This window comes from Rousettus aegyptiacus, unplaced genomic scaffold (genome assembly GCF_014176215.1).
Source record: "Rousettus aegyptiacus isolate mRouAeg1 unplaced genomic scaffold, mRouAeg1.p scaffold_m13_p_6, whole genome shotgun sequence".
Lineage (NCBI taxonomy): Eukaryota > Metazoa > Chordata > Mammalia > Chiroptera > Pteropodidae > Rousettus > Rousettus aegyptiacus.
The window spans coordinates 63,781,009-63,801,473 of record NW_023416309.1 but is presented as its reverse complement, the minus strand read 5'-3'; the positions used below and the strand labels follow the sequence as shown (position 1 = coordinate 63,801,473).

General features: G+C 36.4%; 1 protein-coding gene across 2 annotated transcripts in view; it reads left to right on the top strand.

The window, feature by feature from the left end:
- The first annotated feature begins 777 nt into the window (after nucleotides 1-777).
- TNFRSF13B (TNF receptor superfamily member 13B) overlaps nucleotides 778-20,465 on the top strand; it is a 45,487-nt gene continuing 25,799 nt past the window's right edge. Inside the window, exon 1 of one of the 2 annotated variants that reach the window (XM_016137596.2) lies at nucleotides 778-871. Coding sequence is in view for 1 of the 2 variants with exons in the window: in XM_016137595.2 (XP_015993081.2) it covers nucleotides 811-871 (61 nt within the window). In the remaining variant the exon portion in view is untranslated. The remainder of the gene's footprint in view (nucleotides 872-20,465) is intronic. The other variant, XM_016137595.2, reaches the window with a different exon arrangement.

Genomic DNA, 20,465 nt, shown 5'->3' with positions numbered 1-20,465 from the left:
TGGGAAAACAGAAATAAAGTTACAATAGTGTAATAAGCCTTACAGTGCTAATCCTTGATTTATTTGTGGAGAATTTACTATGTGCCAAAAAGAACTTGCTTTAACAATTTAAATGTTAACTCATTTCATCCTCATAACAAACTATTATTATACACACTTTAAAAAAGAGAAATGGAGGCATGGAGAAGTTAATTAACGTGCCACCAAGGCTTCCTGCTGGTAAGTAGCAGAGCCAAGATTCAAACCCAGGCTATCCGGCTCTAGTGTCAGCCTCTTGAGTGCTTTGATAGGGGTAAGGACAGGGCTTAGGAAGCATAGAACAGACATCTAACCTGCCCTGAGGCAGGCAAGAATGGCTTCCCAGAGCAGATGACACCTCAACTGAGCCTGAAGAAGGAACAGGAGATTATCAGGAAATAAACACGAAAACATTGTCAAGGAAGCAGGAATGACCTGAGCAATGCTTAGAGATTGGAGAGCTGGTCACCCTGGCTGTACCGCAGCAAGAGACTAGGCACAACTCTCGGCCATACCAGAATTCAGACCTCATCCCAAGGCCAAGGCAGACCTTCCCCTCCTCTTTGTGCCTATGTAAGCAGAGTGAGTGCAGTGGAAGCTCAGAAGACAGCACCCGATGGAACTCCTGGAGAGTCAGGCCAAGTCCATCCACTTCAGCCCCTGAGACAGTCTGCTCAGGCGCAGGGGCAGGAGCGGGTGCTGCTGATTTACATTTTACAGGTTGGGGGAAAACCCAGGAAGTGCAGGCCAGGCACTAATCAAATCTAAGGCTAATAATAAACATCCTGAGTAATGAGTGGCCTGGGCCAGAGCAAGCGAGGTGGCTGGAGCCCGGCTGGCCGAGAGGAACAGTGTGAGTAGCTGGGGAGGCAGGGAAGTGGGTGTGAGGAGGGCTTGGCGCCCTGTGTGGAATGGGTAGGGTTTGGTGGGCATGATCCCCACAGCAGGTGAGCAAGCTCAGGCAGTCCCAGGGCCTCCCCAAATCCCCATATATGCAATACTCTGAGTCTGGGGACTTTGCGAATCTGCGCTTTGCATTTCACGAGAGGAGCTGTGAGGCTGGACAGTCTGCCACACAGACAGGAATTCCTTTGTGACCCCTGCCCCCAACTCCAAGCCAACCCCAGGACCCGAAGCTAGATTGATCAGGACATTTTAAAAATATTTTATTTTAAATTCGACACTTATGCAAAAGTAGAAAGGAGAGTTTAACATACTCTTCTGTATACATCACCCAGCTTCAACAATTATCAATATATAGCTAACCTCATAACATCCATGGCTCTCATTTTTCCCTTCCAGTCCTACTGGATCATTTTAAAGCAAATGACAAACATTATATTGTTTGATTTGTAGATACATTAGGATTAATCTCTTAAAAACAAAAACTCTTTAAAAATCAAAACCCAAAAAACTAACTGTCCATTACACCATGAACACTTCTGAAAAGAATGATTCTTTAGTGTCACCACAAATAGCCAGTGTTCAGACTTTATCATTTTTTTCATCAAAGTCTTTTCCAGTTGATTCGTTCAAATTAGGACCTGAACACAGCCCACATTATACCTTTTGTTGTATGTTTTAATCTAGAACACTTCCTGCTCTGTTCCACTATATGTTTATTTGCTCTTTATTTCTTAAAGAAATTAGAATTTTCATCAGGGCAGATTTTAAAGGTTTGTTCAACACATAGGTTACTAAAGCAGATGAGTAAATCCAAGTCCATCACCATGCAGAGAGACCCAAGGCTGGATTTGAGGGGGTGTCAAGGCCCACACTGGCATAGCCTGCATCTGCACACTGCTCCCTGCAGCTCTGCCCTCCATGCTTTAGTCAGGGAGAATATCTTGTTTCTAATTCCCTTTCGTGACCAGCAATCACATGACTCCAGACAGGTCCCCTGCTAAGGGCTCAAATATATAAAATTTCTGGGAGAGTTGGACCAGTTTCCAGAGGTCACCTGGGACCAATAGTCAGGAAACTGATTTGGCGCAATAGAATCAGCCCTGGCCAGGAGTCAGGAGTTCTAGCTCCCACTGTTCACAGACTTGCCATGTAACCTGGGATGATCCCTTTTACCTTTCCTCAGCAGTAAAATGAAGAAGGGCCTCTATCCCACCAGGTGTTCCCCAAAAACCTAAAAGGGCTTTGAACCTGCCAGAGGTCCTCTTGAAGAGTCACAAGCAGAGGCTCAGAGAAGGGCTACAGTTAAAACTAAATGGTTTGACTTTCTTTAACCCAATATTTTTCAAATTAATTTGATCACAAAAATCTTTTTTGATATAGCATCTATTAACAAGACAAATATGTGAGGAAGTACAGGCAGGAGGCTCCAAGAATTGTCTCTTCTGGCTGTTCTCTAATCTGAGAGTGCAGGAGAGCCCAGGCTGTGAGCCCAGTCCATAGACCAAGATGTGCAAGAGGTGTTCCTCCCCCTTTCCCCATATGTTCATGGAGCTTCTTTATTAAGCTTCTGTTATTCCTGGCAGGTGTCAATTTTGGGGTGTTCCCGCCCCTCTTTGAGACGGGATGATAGTTCTGGAATTTTACGTAGGTCTACATGGTGGTGGAAGAGTGGGAAGCAGGGATGCATCCTTGGGTCAGTTGCGTATCTGCCATCTGACCAACTGGTGCAATATATCCCTGTTAGGTCCAGTGGCTTGGTGGCTTCCAGATAATGAATAGGTTTTGAAAGCTCTTTATGGTTACCCTTGTTTGATTTAACCCACTGTATACTCAGCCATCACTTCACAGTGGCTTGAAGTGGGTGGCAGCTCTCTCCCTCTTCTGTGCTCAAATGAGGGAAGGGTCAGGGGTTTCTTTTTAATTTTCTTTGATCCTGTGATTTTTTAAGTTTGCTTCTGAATAGATAAGAGTTACATGTTGGCTAACCAGAAAATATAAACAGTTATATAATAAAAAGTCTTCTTTCCCTCCTTGTTCTCCATTTGCCCAGTTCCTGCCTCCCCTGGAATAAATAGCTTTATTTAGATATAATTTACATTTAATGAAGTTCACCTGTTGAAAGTGTACAATTCGATTTTTAAAGAATATTTACAGAGTTGTGCAACCATCGCTATAATCTAATTGTAGAACATTTTTATCATTTCCAAAAGAAAATTGTTACTTCTCATTTCTCCCCACTCCCAGACCTAGGTTACCACTAATCTACTTTCTATCTCTATAAATTTTGGACATTTCATAGAAATGGAATAAAATGTTTTGTGACTGGCTTCTTCTAGTTAGCATAATATTTTGGAGATTCATCCATGTTGTAGTGTATAGCGGTACTTCATCCCTTTTATGGCCGAATAGTATTCCATTTTAATGGCTATACCACATTTGGGTTGTTTTTACTTTTTTGTTTTTATGAATAATTCTGGTCTGAACATCCGTGTACAAGTATTTGGGCATACATGTTTTCATTTCTCTTGGGAGTGGATTGTTAGGTCATAAGGTAAGTCTGTGTTTAACATTTTGAGGAACTGTCATACTGTTTTCCAAAGTGGCTGCACTGTTTTATAATCCCGCTTAATGTAAGAGGGTTCCAATTTCTCAATATTCTTGCCAATACTTGTCATTGTCCATCTTTTTCGTTACAGATATCCTAGTAGGTATTTTTGTTGGTTTTTATTTTCATTTCCCTAATAACAAATGATATTGAGCATCTGTTCAGGCGCCTAATAGCCATTCATACATCTTTTTGGAAAAATACCTATTTAATTCCTTAACCCATTTTTAAATTGGATTATTTGATCTTTCATCATTCAGTCATAAAAGTTCTTTATATATTCTGAATACAAATTCTTTATCAGATATATGATTTGCAAATATTTCCTCAATGTTCGTGGATTGTCTTTTTATTTTCTTGATGGTGTTTTGTAAAAAATAAAAGTTTTGCTTTTGATAAAGTCTAATCTCTCGATCTTTTCTTTAATCATTTGTACATTTGGTGTCATTGCCTAACCATTAAATTTTCTCCTCTTTTTTCTAAAAGTTGTCTAGTTTTAGCTCTTACATTTAGGTCTATATCCACTGTGAGTTAATTTTTGTGTTTGGTGTGAAGTAGGGTTCCAGATTCATTCTTTTGCACATGGCTATGAGTTGTCCCAGCAGTATTTGTTGAAAAGACTTTCTTTTCTCCAACTGAATTGTCTTGGTGCTCTTGGTGAAAATCAATTGACCATAAATGCTAGGCTTTATTTTTAGATTCTCAATTCTGTTCTATTGATCTGTGTCATCATTATGACAGTACCACAATGTCTTATTTACTATTGCTTTGTAATTAGTTTTAAAATTGGCAAATGTGAGTTCTCCAGCTTTGTTTTGGCTCTTCTAGGTCTGTTGCATTTCTGTATGATTTTAGGATCAGCTTGTCAAATTCTACAAAAAAGTTAGCCGGGATTTCAATTGACATTGCATTAAATCTGTAGAACAATTTGGGGAGTATTGCCGTCATAACTATTAAGTCTTTGAATCCATGAACATGGAATGTTTCTCCATTTATTTAGGTCTTTAATTTCTTTCAACAATGTTTTATAGTTTTTAATGTACAAGTTTTGCATTCTTCTGCTAAATCTATTCCAAAGTATTTAATTCAAAACACTGTTTTTTTGTTCCCTATATTTCCTACAGTGTTTCTTTAAGTATATACCAACACTTATAAATTTACAGATTAGAACTTCTCTTTATCACAAAAAGAATGTCCCCCTTTGCAAGAGAGAAAAAAAGGAGAAGGGGGAGAAAGAGAAAGAGAGAGAGAGATGAATGGAGGAGAGATATGTGAGATCGAGAGAGAGATGAGCTTGAGAATGACGGAGGGAAGTGGTAAGGAGAGTGACGGAAGCCCGCTACAAGAAGTCCCTTGAAAGCCTTCCTTTCCGTTTCCCCCCCTCGAAACGAAAGAACGAAATCAGACCAAGAAAGAAAGAAAGAAAGAGCTTATTAGCTGTTATGTACATTGTTTTTTATTTTTATTTTCCACTTAATATATCTTGGAATTTTTTTCATAGGAATATATGAAGAGCCTCCTCATTCCTTTTTTTATAGCTGCATAATAGTCCAGCATATAAGTGTACTATAATTTACTAAGTCAATCTTCTATTGATGGGCATTTGTGCTATTTCCAATCTTCTGCTATTATAAATATTGCTGCAATGAATTTATGATTTTACACTCTGGGATATATCCCAGAGTTTAGTCGCTGTATTAAATTACATTAGTAATTTTGACAAATGTTGCCAAACTGCTTTCTGTGAAGGTTACTCCTATTTCCTCTCCTATAATAAACGAGAGCACCACTTTCCTAGTGACCTTGCCATTAGGTGTTAGTAAGCTTCTGGATTTTTAACAATTTATTAGGGGGAAGATGGTATCAGCTTCTTTTTGTTCCACAAGTTTTCACTGAGGACAGCTATGTATAAGGCATTTGGTCATTTATGAGCACTTACCAAGGACCTACTACATGCCTGGTACTGTGGAAGGCATGGGATTCAGAGATGAATGAGACAGCCTATGGAGGCAGAATGACTACAGCCTCAAATATCAAATTACTAAAGAAGAAGAAACATTACCCAGTAGAGGGTACTCAGGCCACATGATTATCCAGGAAGGCACACATGAGACAGCTCCGAGGAGAGGCAAAATAACAAGGCAGCGATGGGATAAGTGTCTTTGGAAAATTATAATGCTTGAGTTACAAGTTGAAGATCTGAGAGCAGTTCCCAGGCCTTGAGTACTAATTTGATATAATATAAATGATTACAAATAATCTATTATATTTTATACCAGTTATATCAGAATAGTAACTACTATTTGGCAATTATGTCTTGGGCCAGTTGCATGCTTGTCATGTACATTTTACAGGTTCTTTTCTAAGGTAATTCAGTGGTGACTCAGCTGTAATTTCCCCATCACAGGCACCCTTGCTCTCACACATATTCTATTGTGGCAAATCCATTTTCTTTTTTCTTTTTTAAATATATATATTTTTAGTTTTCAATAATAGCTGACATATAATATTATATTAGTTTCAGGTATATAGAGTTATTAGACATTTATATATTTATGAAGTAGTTACCCCAATAAGTAAGTCTAGTGCCCATCTGACACCATACATAGTTATTACAATAATATTGACTATATTCTCTATGCTGTACTTTATACCACCTTGGCGGTTTTTAAAACTGGCAACTCGCATATTTTAATCCCTTCTCCTTTTTCACTCAACACCTAACCCCCTCCCATCTGACAACCATCTCTGTATCTATGAGTTTGTTTCTGTTTTGTCTATTCATTTATTTTGTTCTTTAGATTCCACATATAAGTGAAATCATTTGGCATTTGTCCTTCCCTGTCTTCTTTGCTCCACTCAGCACAATACTCTGTAGGTCTATTCATATTGTTGCAGATGGCAAGACTTCATTCTTTTTTATGAATGGGAAATATTTCATTGTATATATACCACCTCTTCTTTATCTATTCATCCATTGATGAATATCTAGGTTCCCTCCATATCTTGGCTATTGTAAGTAATACTGCAATGAACAAGTGGATTGACACATCTCTTCAAAGTAGTGTTTTGGGTTTCTTCAGATAAATAACCAGATGAAGGATTAGTGGTCCTTTTTTGTCTCTTGTTATAGCCTTTGTTTTAAAATCTGTTTTGTCTGGTGTAAGTATTGGTACCCTGGCTTTTTTGTTTGTTTCCATTTTAATGAAATTTCTTTTTCTATCTCTTTATTTTCAGTCTGTGTGTGTCTTTTGATCTGAAGTGTCCTGTGTAGGCAGCATATGTAAGGATCTTCTTTTCTTATCCATTCAGCTACCCTATATCTTTTGGTTTGAGCACTTAATTCATTTACAGCTAAAGTAATCATTGATAGATATGTAGTTATTGCCACTTTATTATTCATATTTTTTAGTCTTTTTTTCCTTCTCTGTCTTAAAGAAATTTTTTTACTATTTCTTGTAATACTGGTTGGTGTTGATGAACTCCTTTAACTTTTTTTTTTGTCTGGGAAGCTATTTATTTGTCTTTGATTCTAAATGATAGACTTGAGGTATAATATTGATTATAGGTCCTTGCTTTTCATCACTTTGAATATTTCATGCCAATCTCTTCTATTCTGCAAAGTTTTTGTTGAGAAATCAGCTGACAGTCTTATGGAAGATCCCTTGTAGGTAACTAACTCTTTTCTCTTGCTGCTTTTAAGATTATATTTTTGTCTTTCAACTTTGGCATTTTAATTATGATGTGCTTTTGTGTGGGCCACTTTAGATTCATCTTGTTTGGGACTCCGCACTTCCTGGGCTTGTATGTCTATGTCCTTTGACAGGTTAGGAAAGTTTTCTGTCATTATTTCTTCAAACTAGGTTTCTATTCCTTGTTCTCTCTCTTTCCTTCTGGTATCCCTATGATGCAAATGTGTTAGTATACTTGGTGTTGTCCCAGAGGCCCCTTAAATTGTCCTTATTTTTTAAAATTCTTCTTTTGGATTCTGGGAAAACATGGCTGAGTGAGAGATGTCCCCAGATCCCTCCCCGTGAAACAACAATAGGATGAACATCTAAAACTCAACAAAAAACACCCAAACTGCACACCAGGATGTCTGAGATTTGGGATTTGCGCATAAGAGCTATCACAGGTCAGAACCCCAGGTGTCGGGCTGTGGACTGGGAGAAATAAAGAAGCTGTCTCTTGCAGCCACAGGAGCCTCTCGCAGGAGGAGGGGGAGGAGTGAATGTGCAGCGATTTCCCTGATCAACCCTGCCTGGAAGTGCCAGGACTTTTCTACACAGCCAGCAGCAGGGCTCGGTCATCAGGGCAGAAGAAGAGAAGCAGGACTGGACAGCAGAGGAACAACAGTTGATTTTTACCAGCCCCAGTTGCAAAACCAAGGCTGAGCTACAGCTCCCAACCTCCAACCCAGAGGGTCCCTCCCTTTATACCCTCCAAGATCAATCACCACAGAGCCCCAGGGGAATTTGAGCAAACGATACCAAAACTTTTGCTAACACTGACAAGGACTGAAACTGAGAGTAGCAAGTGTGATTAAAATCTACAAGAAAATAAAAGATGTTAGGCTTTATATAAAGAAAGGATCCAAGAAGCTTCAATGCCACCTACTTGAAACCAAAAGAAAAGCATCTTCGTTGCAGCAGACTAAAGAGAAACCTTTACATAATAAATTTTCTTTTAGGAAAAACAACAGAATACACTTCCATTAATGCCCAGGCAGAAAAATAGTCCATTAATCACCATAAACAACCAAGGTGACAAGGCATCTCAGAAAGAAAGAGAAAAATCTCCAGAAAATGAGCTTACAGACATAGAAATATGTGAATTAAATGACAGAGAATTCAGGATGGTACTTCTGAAAAAACTCAGTGAGTTCCAAAAAGGGTCATATCAACAATTTTGGAAATTGCAAAAAACAGCTAGATGAGCAGAGCAAAGAGATTGAAACCCTCAAAAACAAAACAAAACAAAACAAAAACAAAACCAAATAGAACTTCTGGAGATAAAAAACACACTGCAAGAGTTGAAAAATGAAATAGCTAGTTTGGGAAATAGAGTTGACCAAATGGAGGAAAGGATCGGTGATATCAAAGACAGAAATATAGAAATAAATCAGAAGGAAGAAGAGAAAAACTAAAGAATGAAAAATAATGAAAGAGAAATACAAGAAATAGCTGATACCATCAGGAGAGGAAACATAAAATAATGAGCATTATCGAAGGTGAGGAAAAGGAGCAGGAAGTAGAAAGCATTTTCAGACAAATAGTGGACAGGAATTTCCCAAATCTAAGGAACGAGCTGGAACTTGGAATTCAAGAAATCAACAAAGCACCCAATTATCTCAACCCAAAAAGTCTTTCACCAAGACACATTGTATTAAAGTTAATAAAATAACAACAACAAAAAATACATAATTAGGAGTAAGGTGACAATCAGGCAAATAGATGCAGAGGAGTGCAACCCTTCCTGAGAACAGGGCATTAAAACTTAAATAATAAGAAGAGAATTGCTATAGCAAGATAGTAATAAATGGTTAGCATACATAGAAACAGATTGAGATAACAACGACTAAAAAAGGGAGGATTCAAAGATCCAGATTCACAAAGGAAACGGAGATAAGGCACACATGGAAGAAAATGGACGTGTGTGTGTGTGTGTGTGTGTGTGTGTGTGTGTGTGTGTGTGATATATATATATATATATATATATATATATATATATATAACTATCTTTTTCATATTTGTAATGGTAACCACACATCATAGAGTCAAAATTGAAGTATATAACATAAAATAAGAAGAATCAGAGGCAAAACCCACAAAAGCCAACCAAAAGAAAGAAAATAGAAACACAAGGATGAAGAAGCAATGGAAACACCGAACTACCAGAAAGCAAAAGATAAAATGAATATAAGAAGACCTTATATTTCAATAATCACCCTAAATATAAATGGACTGAACTCACCAATAAAAAGTTACAGAGTTGCAGAATGGATCAAAAAACAAAACAAAACAAAACCCAACCATATGCCGCCTCTAGGAGACATCTCTCAGCTCCAAAGACAAATATAGACAAAGTGAAAGGGTAGAAAACCATATTTAAAGCAAATGGCCTTCAGAGAAAAACAGGAGTAGCGGTACTAATATTGGATAGAAAAGACTTCAAAATTAAAAAGGTAAAGAAAGATACTGAGGGACACTTCATAATGATAAAAGGAATCATGCACCAAGAAGACATAACACATTCATTTCTATGCTCCCAATCAAAGAGGCCCAAAATATGTAAAGCAATTAGTAACAAAACTAAAGGGAGAAACAGACTTAAACACTATCATAGTAGGGGACCTAAATACCCCACTGTTAGATATAAACAGATCATCCAAACAGAAATTCAATGAAGAAATAATATCCTGAAATAACATATTAGTCCAACTGGACATAATTGACATCTACGGAGGCTTCCATCCCAAAACAGCTGGTTATACATTCTTCTGTAGTGCACATAGAACAATAACAAGAATCGACCACATATTGGGACACAGAGATAGCCTTAACAGATATAAGAGAGTTGAAATCATACCAACCATATTCTCTGATCGTAATGCTTTGAAACTAGAGATCAACTGCAAAAAGAAATCAGGAAGAACCAAAAATATGTGAAGATTAAACAACATGCTACTGAAGAATAACTGGATCAGAGAAGAAATAAAAACATAGATCAAGAGATAAATAGAAATAAAAGATAATCATAGCACAACATACCAAAACTTTTGGGACACGACAAAAGCGGTCATAAAAGGAAAGTTCATACCAGTCCTATCTCCAAAAACAAGAACGAGCCCAAATAAAATCTCATGCTTCATCTTCGAAAACTAGAAAAGGAAGAACAAATGAGGCCTAAAGTCAGCAGAGGGAAGGAAATAATCAAATTTAGAGCAGAAATAAATGAATTGAAAACAACAACAACAAAAAACAATAGAATAAATAAATACAACAAAGAGCTGGTTCTTTGAGAAGGTTAATAAAATTGACAACCCCCTGGCTAAACTCACTAAAGAAAAAAAGAGAAAGGACACAAATAAACAAAATTAGGGATGAAAGAGGGGAAATTACGACTGACATCACAGAAATGCAAAGGATCATGCAAAAATACTATGAAAAAGTATATAACATCAAATTTAATAACCTGAAAGAAATGGACCGTACTTAGAAAAATACAACCTTTTTTGACTGACTCAAGATCTGGAAAATCTAAATAGATCAATCAGCAGTATGGAAATTGAAACAATCACCAAAAACCTACTCAAAAGTAAAAGTCCAGGACCAGATTGCTTCACCAGTCAATTCTACCAAACATTCAAAGAAGATTCAATACCCTTCTCCTCAAACTCTTCCAAAAATCGAAGAGGAGCCAATATTTCCCAACTCATTTAACGAGGCCAATATTACCTTGATACCAAAACCTAGTAAAGATAACACAAAAAAGAAAAACTACAGACCAGTATCTCTCATGAACACAGATGCAAAAATCCTACATAAGATACTAGCGAACTGAATACAGTAACATATTAAAAAGATCATACACCACAATCAAATAGGCATCATCCCGGAGGCACAGGGATGGTTCAAAATAAGCAAATCAATTAATGTGATACAGAACATAAACAAATTTTAAAAAAAGAATCATTCGATCATAACGATAGATGCAAAAACAGCCTTTGACAAGATACAGCACCCATTTATGATCAAAACACTAAGAAAATCGATATAGAAGAAAAATACCTTAACATAATAAAGGCCACCTATGACAAACCCCCAGCAAACATTATACTTAACGGCAAAAAACTAAAAACTTTTCCTCTAAGATCAGGAACAAGACAAGACTGCCCACTATTGCCACTGCCATTCAATATAATATTGGAAGTCCTAGCAAGTGCAATTGGGCACGAGAAAAATATAAAAGGCATCCAAATAGGAAACAAACAAGTCAAACTGTCACTATTTGCGAATGACATGATTCTCTATATAGAAAACCCTAAAGACTCTACAAGAACACTACTAGAAACAATAAGCAAACACAGTAGAGTCTATGGATACAAAATCAACGGTCAAAAATCCATAGCATTCCTATACTCTAATAATGAATGACATGTCAGAAAAAGAAATGGAAAAAATAATTCCCTTTGTAATTGCAACAAAAAGAATGAAATACCTAGGAATAAATTTTACAAAACATGTGAAGGACCTATCTAATGAAAACTACAAGACCCTATTAAAAGAAATCGAAGAAGATACAAAGAAATGAAAAGATATTCTGTGTCTTTGGATTGGAAGAATCAACATAGTTAAAATGAACATATTACCTAAAGCATTATACAGATTTAGTGCAATCCCCATTACAATCTCATTGGTATTTTTAAAAGGAATAGAACAAAAAATCATCAGATTTGTATAGAAGCACAAAAGACCTCAAATTGTCAAAGCCATCCTTAGAGAAAAGAACAAGGCTGGAGGAATCACTCTCCCAAACTTCAAATTATAATACAAAGCGACAGTAATCAAAACAGCATGGTATTGGCAGAAAAATAGACACACTGACCAGTGGAACAGAATTGAGAGTCTAGAATTACACCCATATTGATATGGGCAAAAATTTTTTGACAAAAAAGCCAAAAACCTATAGGAGAAAGGAAAGTCTCTTCAATAAATGGTGCTGGGAAAATTGGAAGGCCACCTGCAAAAGAATGAAATTAAACTGTTTTCTATCACCACACACCAAAATTAAGTCAATATTGATTAAGGACCTGAATATAAGACCTGAAACAATAAAATGCATAGAAGAAAACATAGGAACAAAACTCAAGGACCTCAGACTTAAAGAGGACTTTATGAATTCTACCTAAAGGCAAGGGAAGTAAAAAGCAAAAATAAATGAATGTGACTACATCAAACTATAAACCTTCTGCTCAGCAAAAGAAATTGTCAACAAGGTAAAGAGACAACCTTCTCAGTGGAAAAATATATTTGCAAGCAATGACTCTGATAAGGGCCAAAATATGCAAAGAACTCATACAAATCAATAATAACAAAAAAGAAAAAACCAAACGATCCAATCAAAAAATGGGAAGAGGACCTGAACTTACAAATGGCCTACAAACATATGAAAAGATGCTCAACATCACCAGCTATTAGGGAAATGCAAATCAAAACCACAATGAGTACCACCTCACATCTGTTAATAATCAACAGGACAAGTAATAACACATGTTGGAGAGGATGTGGAGAAATAAGAACCATCATACACTGCTGGTGAGACTGAAAATTGGTACAGCCACTATGGAAAACAGTATGGAGGTCACTCAAAAATCTCAGAATTAATCTACCATATGATCCAACAATCCCACTACTGGGTATTTACACAAAAGATTTGAAAACTCATATTCTAAAAGATATTTGCACACCGATGTTCATAGCAGCATTATTCACAGTGGCCAGGACATGGAAGCAACTGAAGTGTTCTACAATAGATGATTGGCTAAAGAAGCTGTGGCACATATATACAATGGAATATTACTCAGCCATCAGAAGAGATGAAATACTGCCATTTGCAACAACATGGATGGACCTCGAGATAATCATGCTAAGTGAAATAAGCCAGACTGAAAAAGTAGAAAGTTACATGGTATCACTTATATGTGGGATATAAACCTAAAAGGAATAAATGAACAGGACAAACAGAGACTCAGGGACATGGACAATGGACTAGTGGCTACCAGAGGATATGGGGCAGGGGAGGAGAGAGGAGGTAGATGGGATAAAGTGGATCAAATATAGGGGGGTAGGGGTAGGGCGAAGTTGTTAAAAGGGACCAAATATATGGTAGCTGAAGGAAACTGACTTTGGATGGTAATCACACAATAGAGTATATAGATGTCCAATTATAATTTGCACCTGAAAAAATTAGATAATGGTATTAACCAATGTTATCCCAAAAAACTTAATAAAAAATTAAAAAATAATGAAAGAAAGAAAGAAAAATAAATTTCTTTTTTCATTATTGTTCTGATTGTGTTTTCTGCTACCTTTTTTTCAAATTGCTGATATGATTCTCTGCTTCATCTAATTTACTGTTGATTTCCTCTAATATATTTTTCATTTTGGTTATCGTATTCTTCATTTCTGACTTTTCAAAAATGTTTTCTGTCTCCATTTTTATGTTTTTTTTCTCTTTATTAATGTTCTCATCTACTCTTCCTACATTCAATGAGCATCCTTATAAACAGTGTTTGAACTCTGCATCTGATAGATTGTCTCCATTTTGTTTAGTTCTTCTTCTGTTTCATTCTGTTCATTAATTTGAGACATATTTTTTTGTTTCCCTATTTCGGCTGTCTCCCCATGTTTGTTCCTATGTATTAAGTAGAGCTGTTAGGTCTTCTAGTCTTAGTAGATTGGCCTTATAAAGTAGGTGTCCTGTGGGGTCTAATGGCACAGTCTCCCTGCTTACCTGAGCCGAGTGCTCCAGGTGTATCTCTTGTGTGGGTTTGTGTGTGCTCTCCTGTTATAGTTGAGCCTTGATTGCTGTTGGTACGTCAGTGGGAAGGATTGACTCTCAGTCTGATTGGCTGTGAGAATTAACAGTGACTACAGAGCAAGAGCTATTGTGCAAGGGCTGACTCCACAGAGCAGGATTTGCTTTAGCAGGGATCTGGTGCCTGTTGAGTTTTCCCTTCGGGTGTGTCATTTGTGGAGGTGGTTGAGTGGTCCTCTAGTGTGGTCTGAAGCTGGCCACAGGGTATGTTGGTTCTGGAGCCTCTTGGGAGAGGCTCCTGTACAGGCCAAATTCAGCCACTGTCTATGCCCTGCCAAAAGCCATCTGGTGTGAGCTCCAAGTGATCTGCAGATGGTTGCTACTTGTACTGTGCTTGGTGGTTCCTGGGAGAGGCTAAGCTGCAAACTGCAGCAGGCTGCTACTAGTGCTGGGCTTGTGGCCTCTTAGTAAGAGTTACAGGCCAAGGCCAGATGCTACTTTTTGGGGGTTGGGAACCTTCACTTCTCAAGGGCGATTGCCACAGAGAGATATTCCTCCTGGTTTTTAACTGCCACACATGGGTGTGGAACTAGCCTGTTCCATGTCTCTGCCCTTTCTATCAGTCTTGATGTGGATTCTTCTGTATATCCTTAGTTATAGGACTTTTGTTCAGCCAGACTTCAGGTGATTCTCAATGTTCTGTAGTTTAGTTTTAATTCTGGTATGGTCATGGGAGGAGGCAAGCACAGTGTTTACCTACTCTGCCATCTTGATCAGAAGTCTGTGGCAAAATGAGCTAACAGGATGCAAACATTACAATGTGTAGCAATCACCTTTCTCAACTTATAAACAGAAAACTAAGAAAGAGACTTGACTGGTTCTCCCAGGACCCAATTTAGTTCTGAGATTAGCATAGGGATGCCTAACCACCCTGAGAATCTCTGAAAGTCAGTTTTGGGGTGGGGATGGGGGCTGGCAGGGATAGGTCTCAGAGCTATTTTCAATATTTCAAAAAAGCCTGGTAACAAATCACATATAACTAACTGAAATGAGAAGCCACCTTTTTCTCTTTCTTCTTCTCCTCCCATCTCCTTCCTCTTCCTCATTCTTTCCCCTAGCCCTTTCACTTTCTTTTTCTTTGTTTTCTTCTTCATGATTAATAAAAGCAAGGTTGTAAATGGTCATTGTCAATTCTCCTGTGTCTCTCAGGTTTCAGGCTCTGGCCTCCTCTAGGGAACACACCGCATCTCTTCACATTGAAATCTCTTCCTGCCCCTACTCCACCAGTGACAGCATGTTCACATTGTGTTTGCTCAAAGTTTGGATAAGAAATTCTACCTGTCTGGGAAATGTTATTATCTTTTCACACCAACAGACTTTCCTGGCAAAACTGTAAACAGCAAGAATGAGGGGCAAACACTTTCATCCATCCTGCTCTTTCTCATGGGTACAAGACCTCTCTCTCCACCATGGAGAAAGAGACTGAGCTGGCTTAGCCCCTTGTGGCAAGAACTGGTCCTTTTATTTTTTCCTTGACCCAGGCTCAGACCTTAGCTCACACAGTACATCACTTTTGAAGGAGGACAATATCAATAAATGCAGTAGCTTAGGGGGTTATGCCTTTACTAATATGCTCAGTACTGTGCTAGGAAAGTACTTGCCAAAGGTCATACAGGTAGGAATTAGCAGACCTAGGATACATAGTCCATGGTTCCCAACCATTAAAGCCTGGTGGTCTCACAAGGCTCACCCCTTCACTTTAAGAATATAATATGCTTACACTGCTAGTTCTTGACTTTTCTGTTTTAGACATTATATATTGATTTTCTGCTTTCTGGGATGATAACTTAACTCTTACATCACTATTTACATCCACACAACATCCCCTTCACCCAGCGTCATCGCACAGTGTTGAGTTAGATCCATGTAGTCTGTGAGCAGCTTTGATGCAGTGAATGGGGCTGACCCCATGGTGGTTGTGGTGACCCCAGGTGGAGGTGGGAGGACCACCAAACACCCAGGCAGTATGGCATATCTGCTCACACTGATGCCCTCAAGGTTTTCCAGAGACTTCGTAAACAACCAAAAGTGTCATGGATCTCACTAGCCAACCCAGGTGCTCATAGACTGCTTTCTTCACTGCTAGTTAATCAGTTTGTCCCCAAATGTAAAACCTTCTGCGGTATGTCCGCCCTCCCTCCCTCCTCTCTCTTAGAAGTCCTGTTGTTGCCTTCATTCATTGACAATGGTCTAGTGCTGTCTACCCTCACATGAGCGAATAAAATTATTGTACAGCAGACACAATTCAAAGTCCCTGAGTTATTCATTGAGAATTGTTCACATATATATGAGAATGTAAATTTTCTTCAAAGCTGAGCCATACATGTGACATGATTTCCCAGGAGTTGATAACTCCTGTTACCAACTGCATGAATCGGTAGTTTATTCTCAGCAATTTGACAGATCCAGCCTGTCACTCATTGAACATAGTCACTTATCAATTGTTCTCATGTTTTCATTGCAGACATTCCTCCTCTTTTCTCCCATTTTGGCTGGGATGGGATTCCTTCTAGCCTACAAGCACCCATCCCCAGAGACTTCCTGCACCATCATTCTGAAATATTCTACCTTTACCTCTTTGCCAAGATGGATCCTATTTTTCTACCCTCTTCTAATTTTTTGGTTTATCCTCTAGATTCAATGGAGCACATCCTTCTGTAGCTTAACCAGAAATGATGCATGAATGAAAGATAACAATTTTGAGATCTTGTATGTCTCAATGTCTTTATTTAATCCCACACTTGATTGATAATATGTGCTGTTCTAGACTGAAAAGAATTTTCTATCATAAGTTTGAAGCATTCTTCAACTTCTTTTTGTTTTTCTATTTTGTGTGATAATATATAAAAAATTACCATTTTAGTAATTTTTAAGTATACAATTTAGTGATATTAAGTACGTGGACTATACTGTGCTACCATCACTACTATCTATACCCAAGACTTTTTCATCATTCCAAACTGAAATTCTATACCCATTAAACAATAATTCTCAATATCCTTCTCCCCCTATCTCCTGTAACCTCTAATTTACTTTCCAACTCTATGAATTTGACTTTTCTAGTTACCTTATATAAGTAGAATTATATAATATTTGTCCCTTTGTGTCTGACTTATTTCACTTAGCATGTCTTCAAGGTTCATCCATGTTGAAGCATGTATCAGTACTTCACTCATTTAAAAAACAATAATATTCATATATATGTTATATATGTTTCATATATATCACATTTTATTTATCCTTTGATCTGTTGATGAACACTTGGGTTTTCCACCTTTCAGCTATTGTGAATAATGTTGCTATGAATGTTGGTGTACAAGTATCTGTTTGAATCACTGCTTTAAATTCTTTTGCATATATACGTAGTAGTGAAATTACTGGGTCATATGGTAGTTCTGTGTTTAATATTTTGAGGAACTGCCAAATTGTTTTCTATACTAGCTGTACCATTTCACATTCTTATGATCAGTACATGAGAGTTCCAATTTCTCTAATACTTATTATTTTCCATTTTAAAAAAAATAATACTCATCCTAATGGATATGATGTGGTATCTCATTGTGGTTTTGTTTTGGATTTTTCTAATGACTAGTGATTTTGAGCATTTTTTGTATGTTTTTTGGCCATTTGTATATCTTCTTTGGAGAAATGTTGATTCAAGTCTTTTATGAAGTTTTGACTTGAGCTGTTTTTTTTTATCATTTAGTTTTAAGAGTTCTTTGTATATTCTGAATATTAATCCATTAACAGAGATATTATTTTGCAAATATTTGCTCCCATTTCTGTGAGTTGTCTTTTTACTCTCTTGATAGTATCCTTTGATGCACATAAGATTTTTATTTTAATGAAATCCAATGTATCTAGGTGTCATCTCCAAACTGTCATTGCAAAATTCGATGCATGAAGATTTTCTCCTGCTTTCATCTAAAAGTTTTATAGTTTTAACCCCTAAGTTTAGGTCTTTCATGCATTTTGAGGTACTTTTTATATATGTTGTAAGGTCCAACTTTATTCTTTTGTATATGGATATCTTTTTTCTCAGTACTATTTATTGAAAAGACTGTCCTTTCCCTGTTGAAATGTTTTGGCACTTATGCTGAAAATCAGTTGACCATATATTCAGGAGTTTATTTCTGGATTCTATTCTATTCTACTGCTCTGTGTGTCTGCCTGTATTCTAATATCATACTATTTACTTCAGCTTTGTAGTAAGTTTTGAAATCAGGAAATATAAGTCCATAAACTTTGTTATTTGAAGATTTTTTTGACTTGCAATTCACATGATTTTTTAGTCATTGGGATTTTGTTAGGGATTGTATTAGTTCTGCAGATCACTTTGGGTAGTATTGACAACTTAAAAATATTGTTTTTCAATCCATGAACATGGGATGTATTTTATTTAGGTCTTCTATAATTTCAGCAATGTTTTGTAGTTCTCAGGATATACTTTTTCCATTACCTTGGTTAAATTTATATCCAAGTATTTTATTCTTTTTTATGTTTTTGTAAATGGAATTGTTTTCTTAATTTCCTTTTAGGATTATTCATTGCAATGCATGTGTAAATGAAACTTATTTTTGTGTGTTAATTTTGTATCCTTCGACTTTGCTGAATTCTTCTATTAGTTCTAACAGTTCATGTGTGTGCACATGTGTAATTTTTAGAGATTTTACATAGAAGATTTTGTTATCTCTGAACAGAGATATTCTGTTCATTTTATCTTCTCCTTTCCAATTTGAATAACTTTATTTTTTTCTTGCTTAATTGCTCTAGCTAGTAGTAAAAGCAGGCATTCTTGTCTTGTTGCTGCTCTTAGAGGAGAAGCTATCAGTCTTTCACCATTGAGTATGATGTCAACTGTGGGTTTTTCACATATGGCTTTTTACCACATTGAGGAAGTTCTCTTTATTTCTACTTTACTGAATGTTTTTATCATGAAAAGGTGGTGAATTTTGTCAAATGCTTTTTCTGCATTAATTTAGATAATCATGTAGTTTTTAATTCATTCTTTTAATGTAATGTTGTACACTAATTAATATTTGTGTTTTGAACCATCATTTCAATTCTGGGAATAAACTCCACTTAGTTATAGTATATAACCATTTTATTATGCTGTTGGATTTAATTTGCTAATATTTTGTTGAGGATCTTTATATCTATATTCATAAGGCATACTGGTCTGTGATTTTTTTCTTATGATATTTTACTAGGCTTTGGTAACAGTATAATGTTGACTTCATAGAATGAGTTAAAAAGTGTTCTCTTCTCTTCAATTTTTGTTAATTCTTCCTTAACTGTTTGGCAGAATTCACCAGTGAAGCCATCTGGTCCTGGGCTTTTCGTTAGGAAGTTTCTGATGACTAATTCAATCTCCTTACTTGTTATAACTCTAGCAGATATTATTTCTTCATGTGTCAGTTTTTGTAGATCATAGATTTCTAAGAATTTGTTCATTTATCTAGATTATCCATTTTTTTTGGTGTATAATTGTTCATAGTACTCTCTTATAATCTATAAAATGGTCCCACACTTTCATTTCTGATTTTAGTAATTTGAGTCTCCTCTCTTTTTCTTAGTCAATCTAGATAAAGGTTTGTCAATTTTGTTAAACTATTTAAAGAACCAACTTTTGATTTTTTTCTCTTATATTTTTTTATCCTCTATTTCATTTATGTCTGCTCTAATATTTATTATCTCTTTCCTTATGCTAGTTTCAGGTTTAGTTTGCTCTTTTCTTTTTCTAGTTCCTCATGGTGCACAAGTACTTGGGTTATGACTTGATAATTTCTTCTTTTTTAGTGTATGCATTTACAGCTACAAATGTCCCTCTTAGCATTAGTTTCACTGTATCCCATAACTTTTAGTATGTTGTATTTTCATTTTAATTTATCTCAAGATATTTTCTAATTTTCTTCGTGATTTCTTCTTTGACCCATTAAATGTTTGAGTGCGTTGTTTAGTTTCCACATATTTGTGAATTTTCCAGTTTTCCATCTGTTACTGACTTTTAGTTCCATTCCATTTTGATCTTAAAAGATACTTTGAATGGCATCAAACTTTGAAAAGCTATTAAGACTTGTTTTGTGACCTAATATATTGTCTAACCTAGAGAATGTTTTGTGTACACTTGAGAAGAATGTATATTCTACTATTTTTGAGTGTAGTGTTCTGTATGTGTAATTGGTTTATAATGTTGGTCAAGTCCCTTCTTATTGACTTTTTGCCTGATTCTGCTATTTATTACTGAAAATGGGATATTGAAATATTCAAATATTATTTTATTTTTCCCTTCAATGTCGTCATTTTTATTTTATGTATTTTGGGGCTCTGTTGTTAT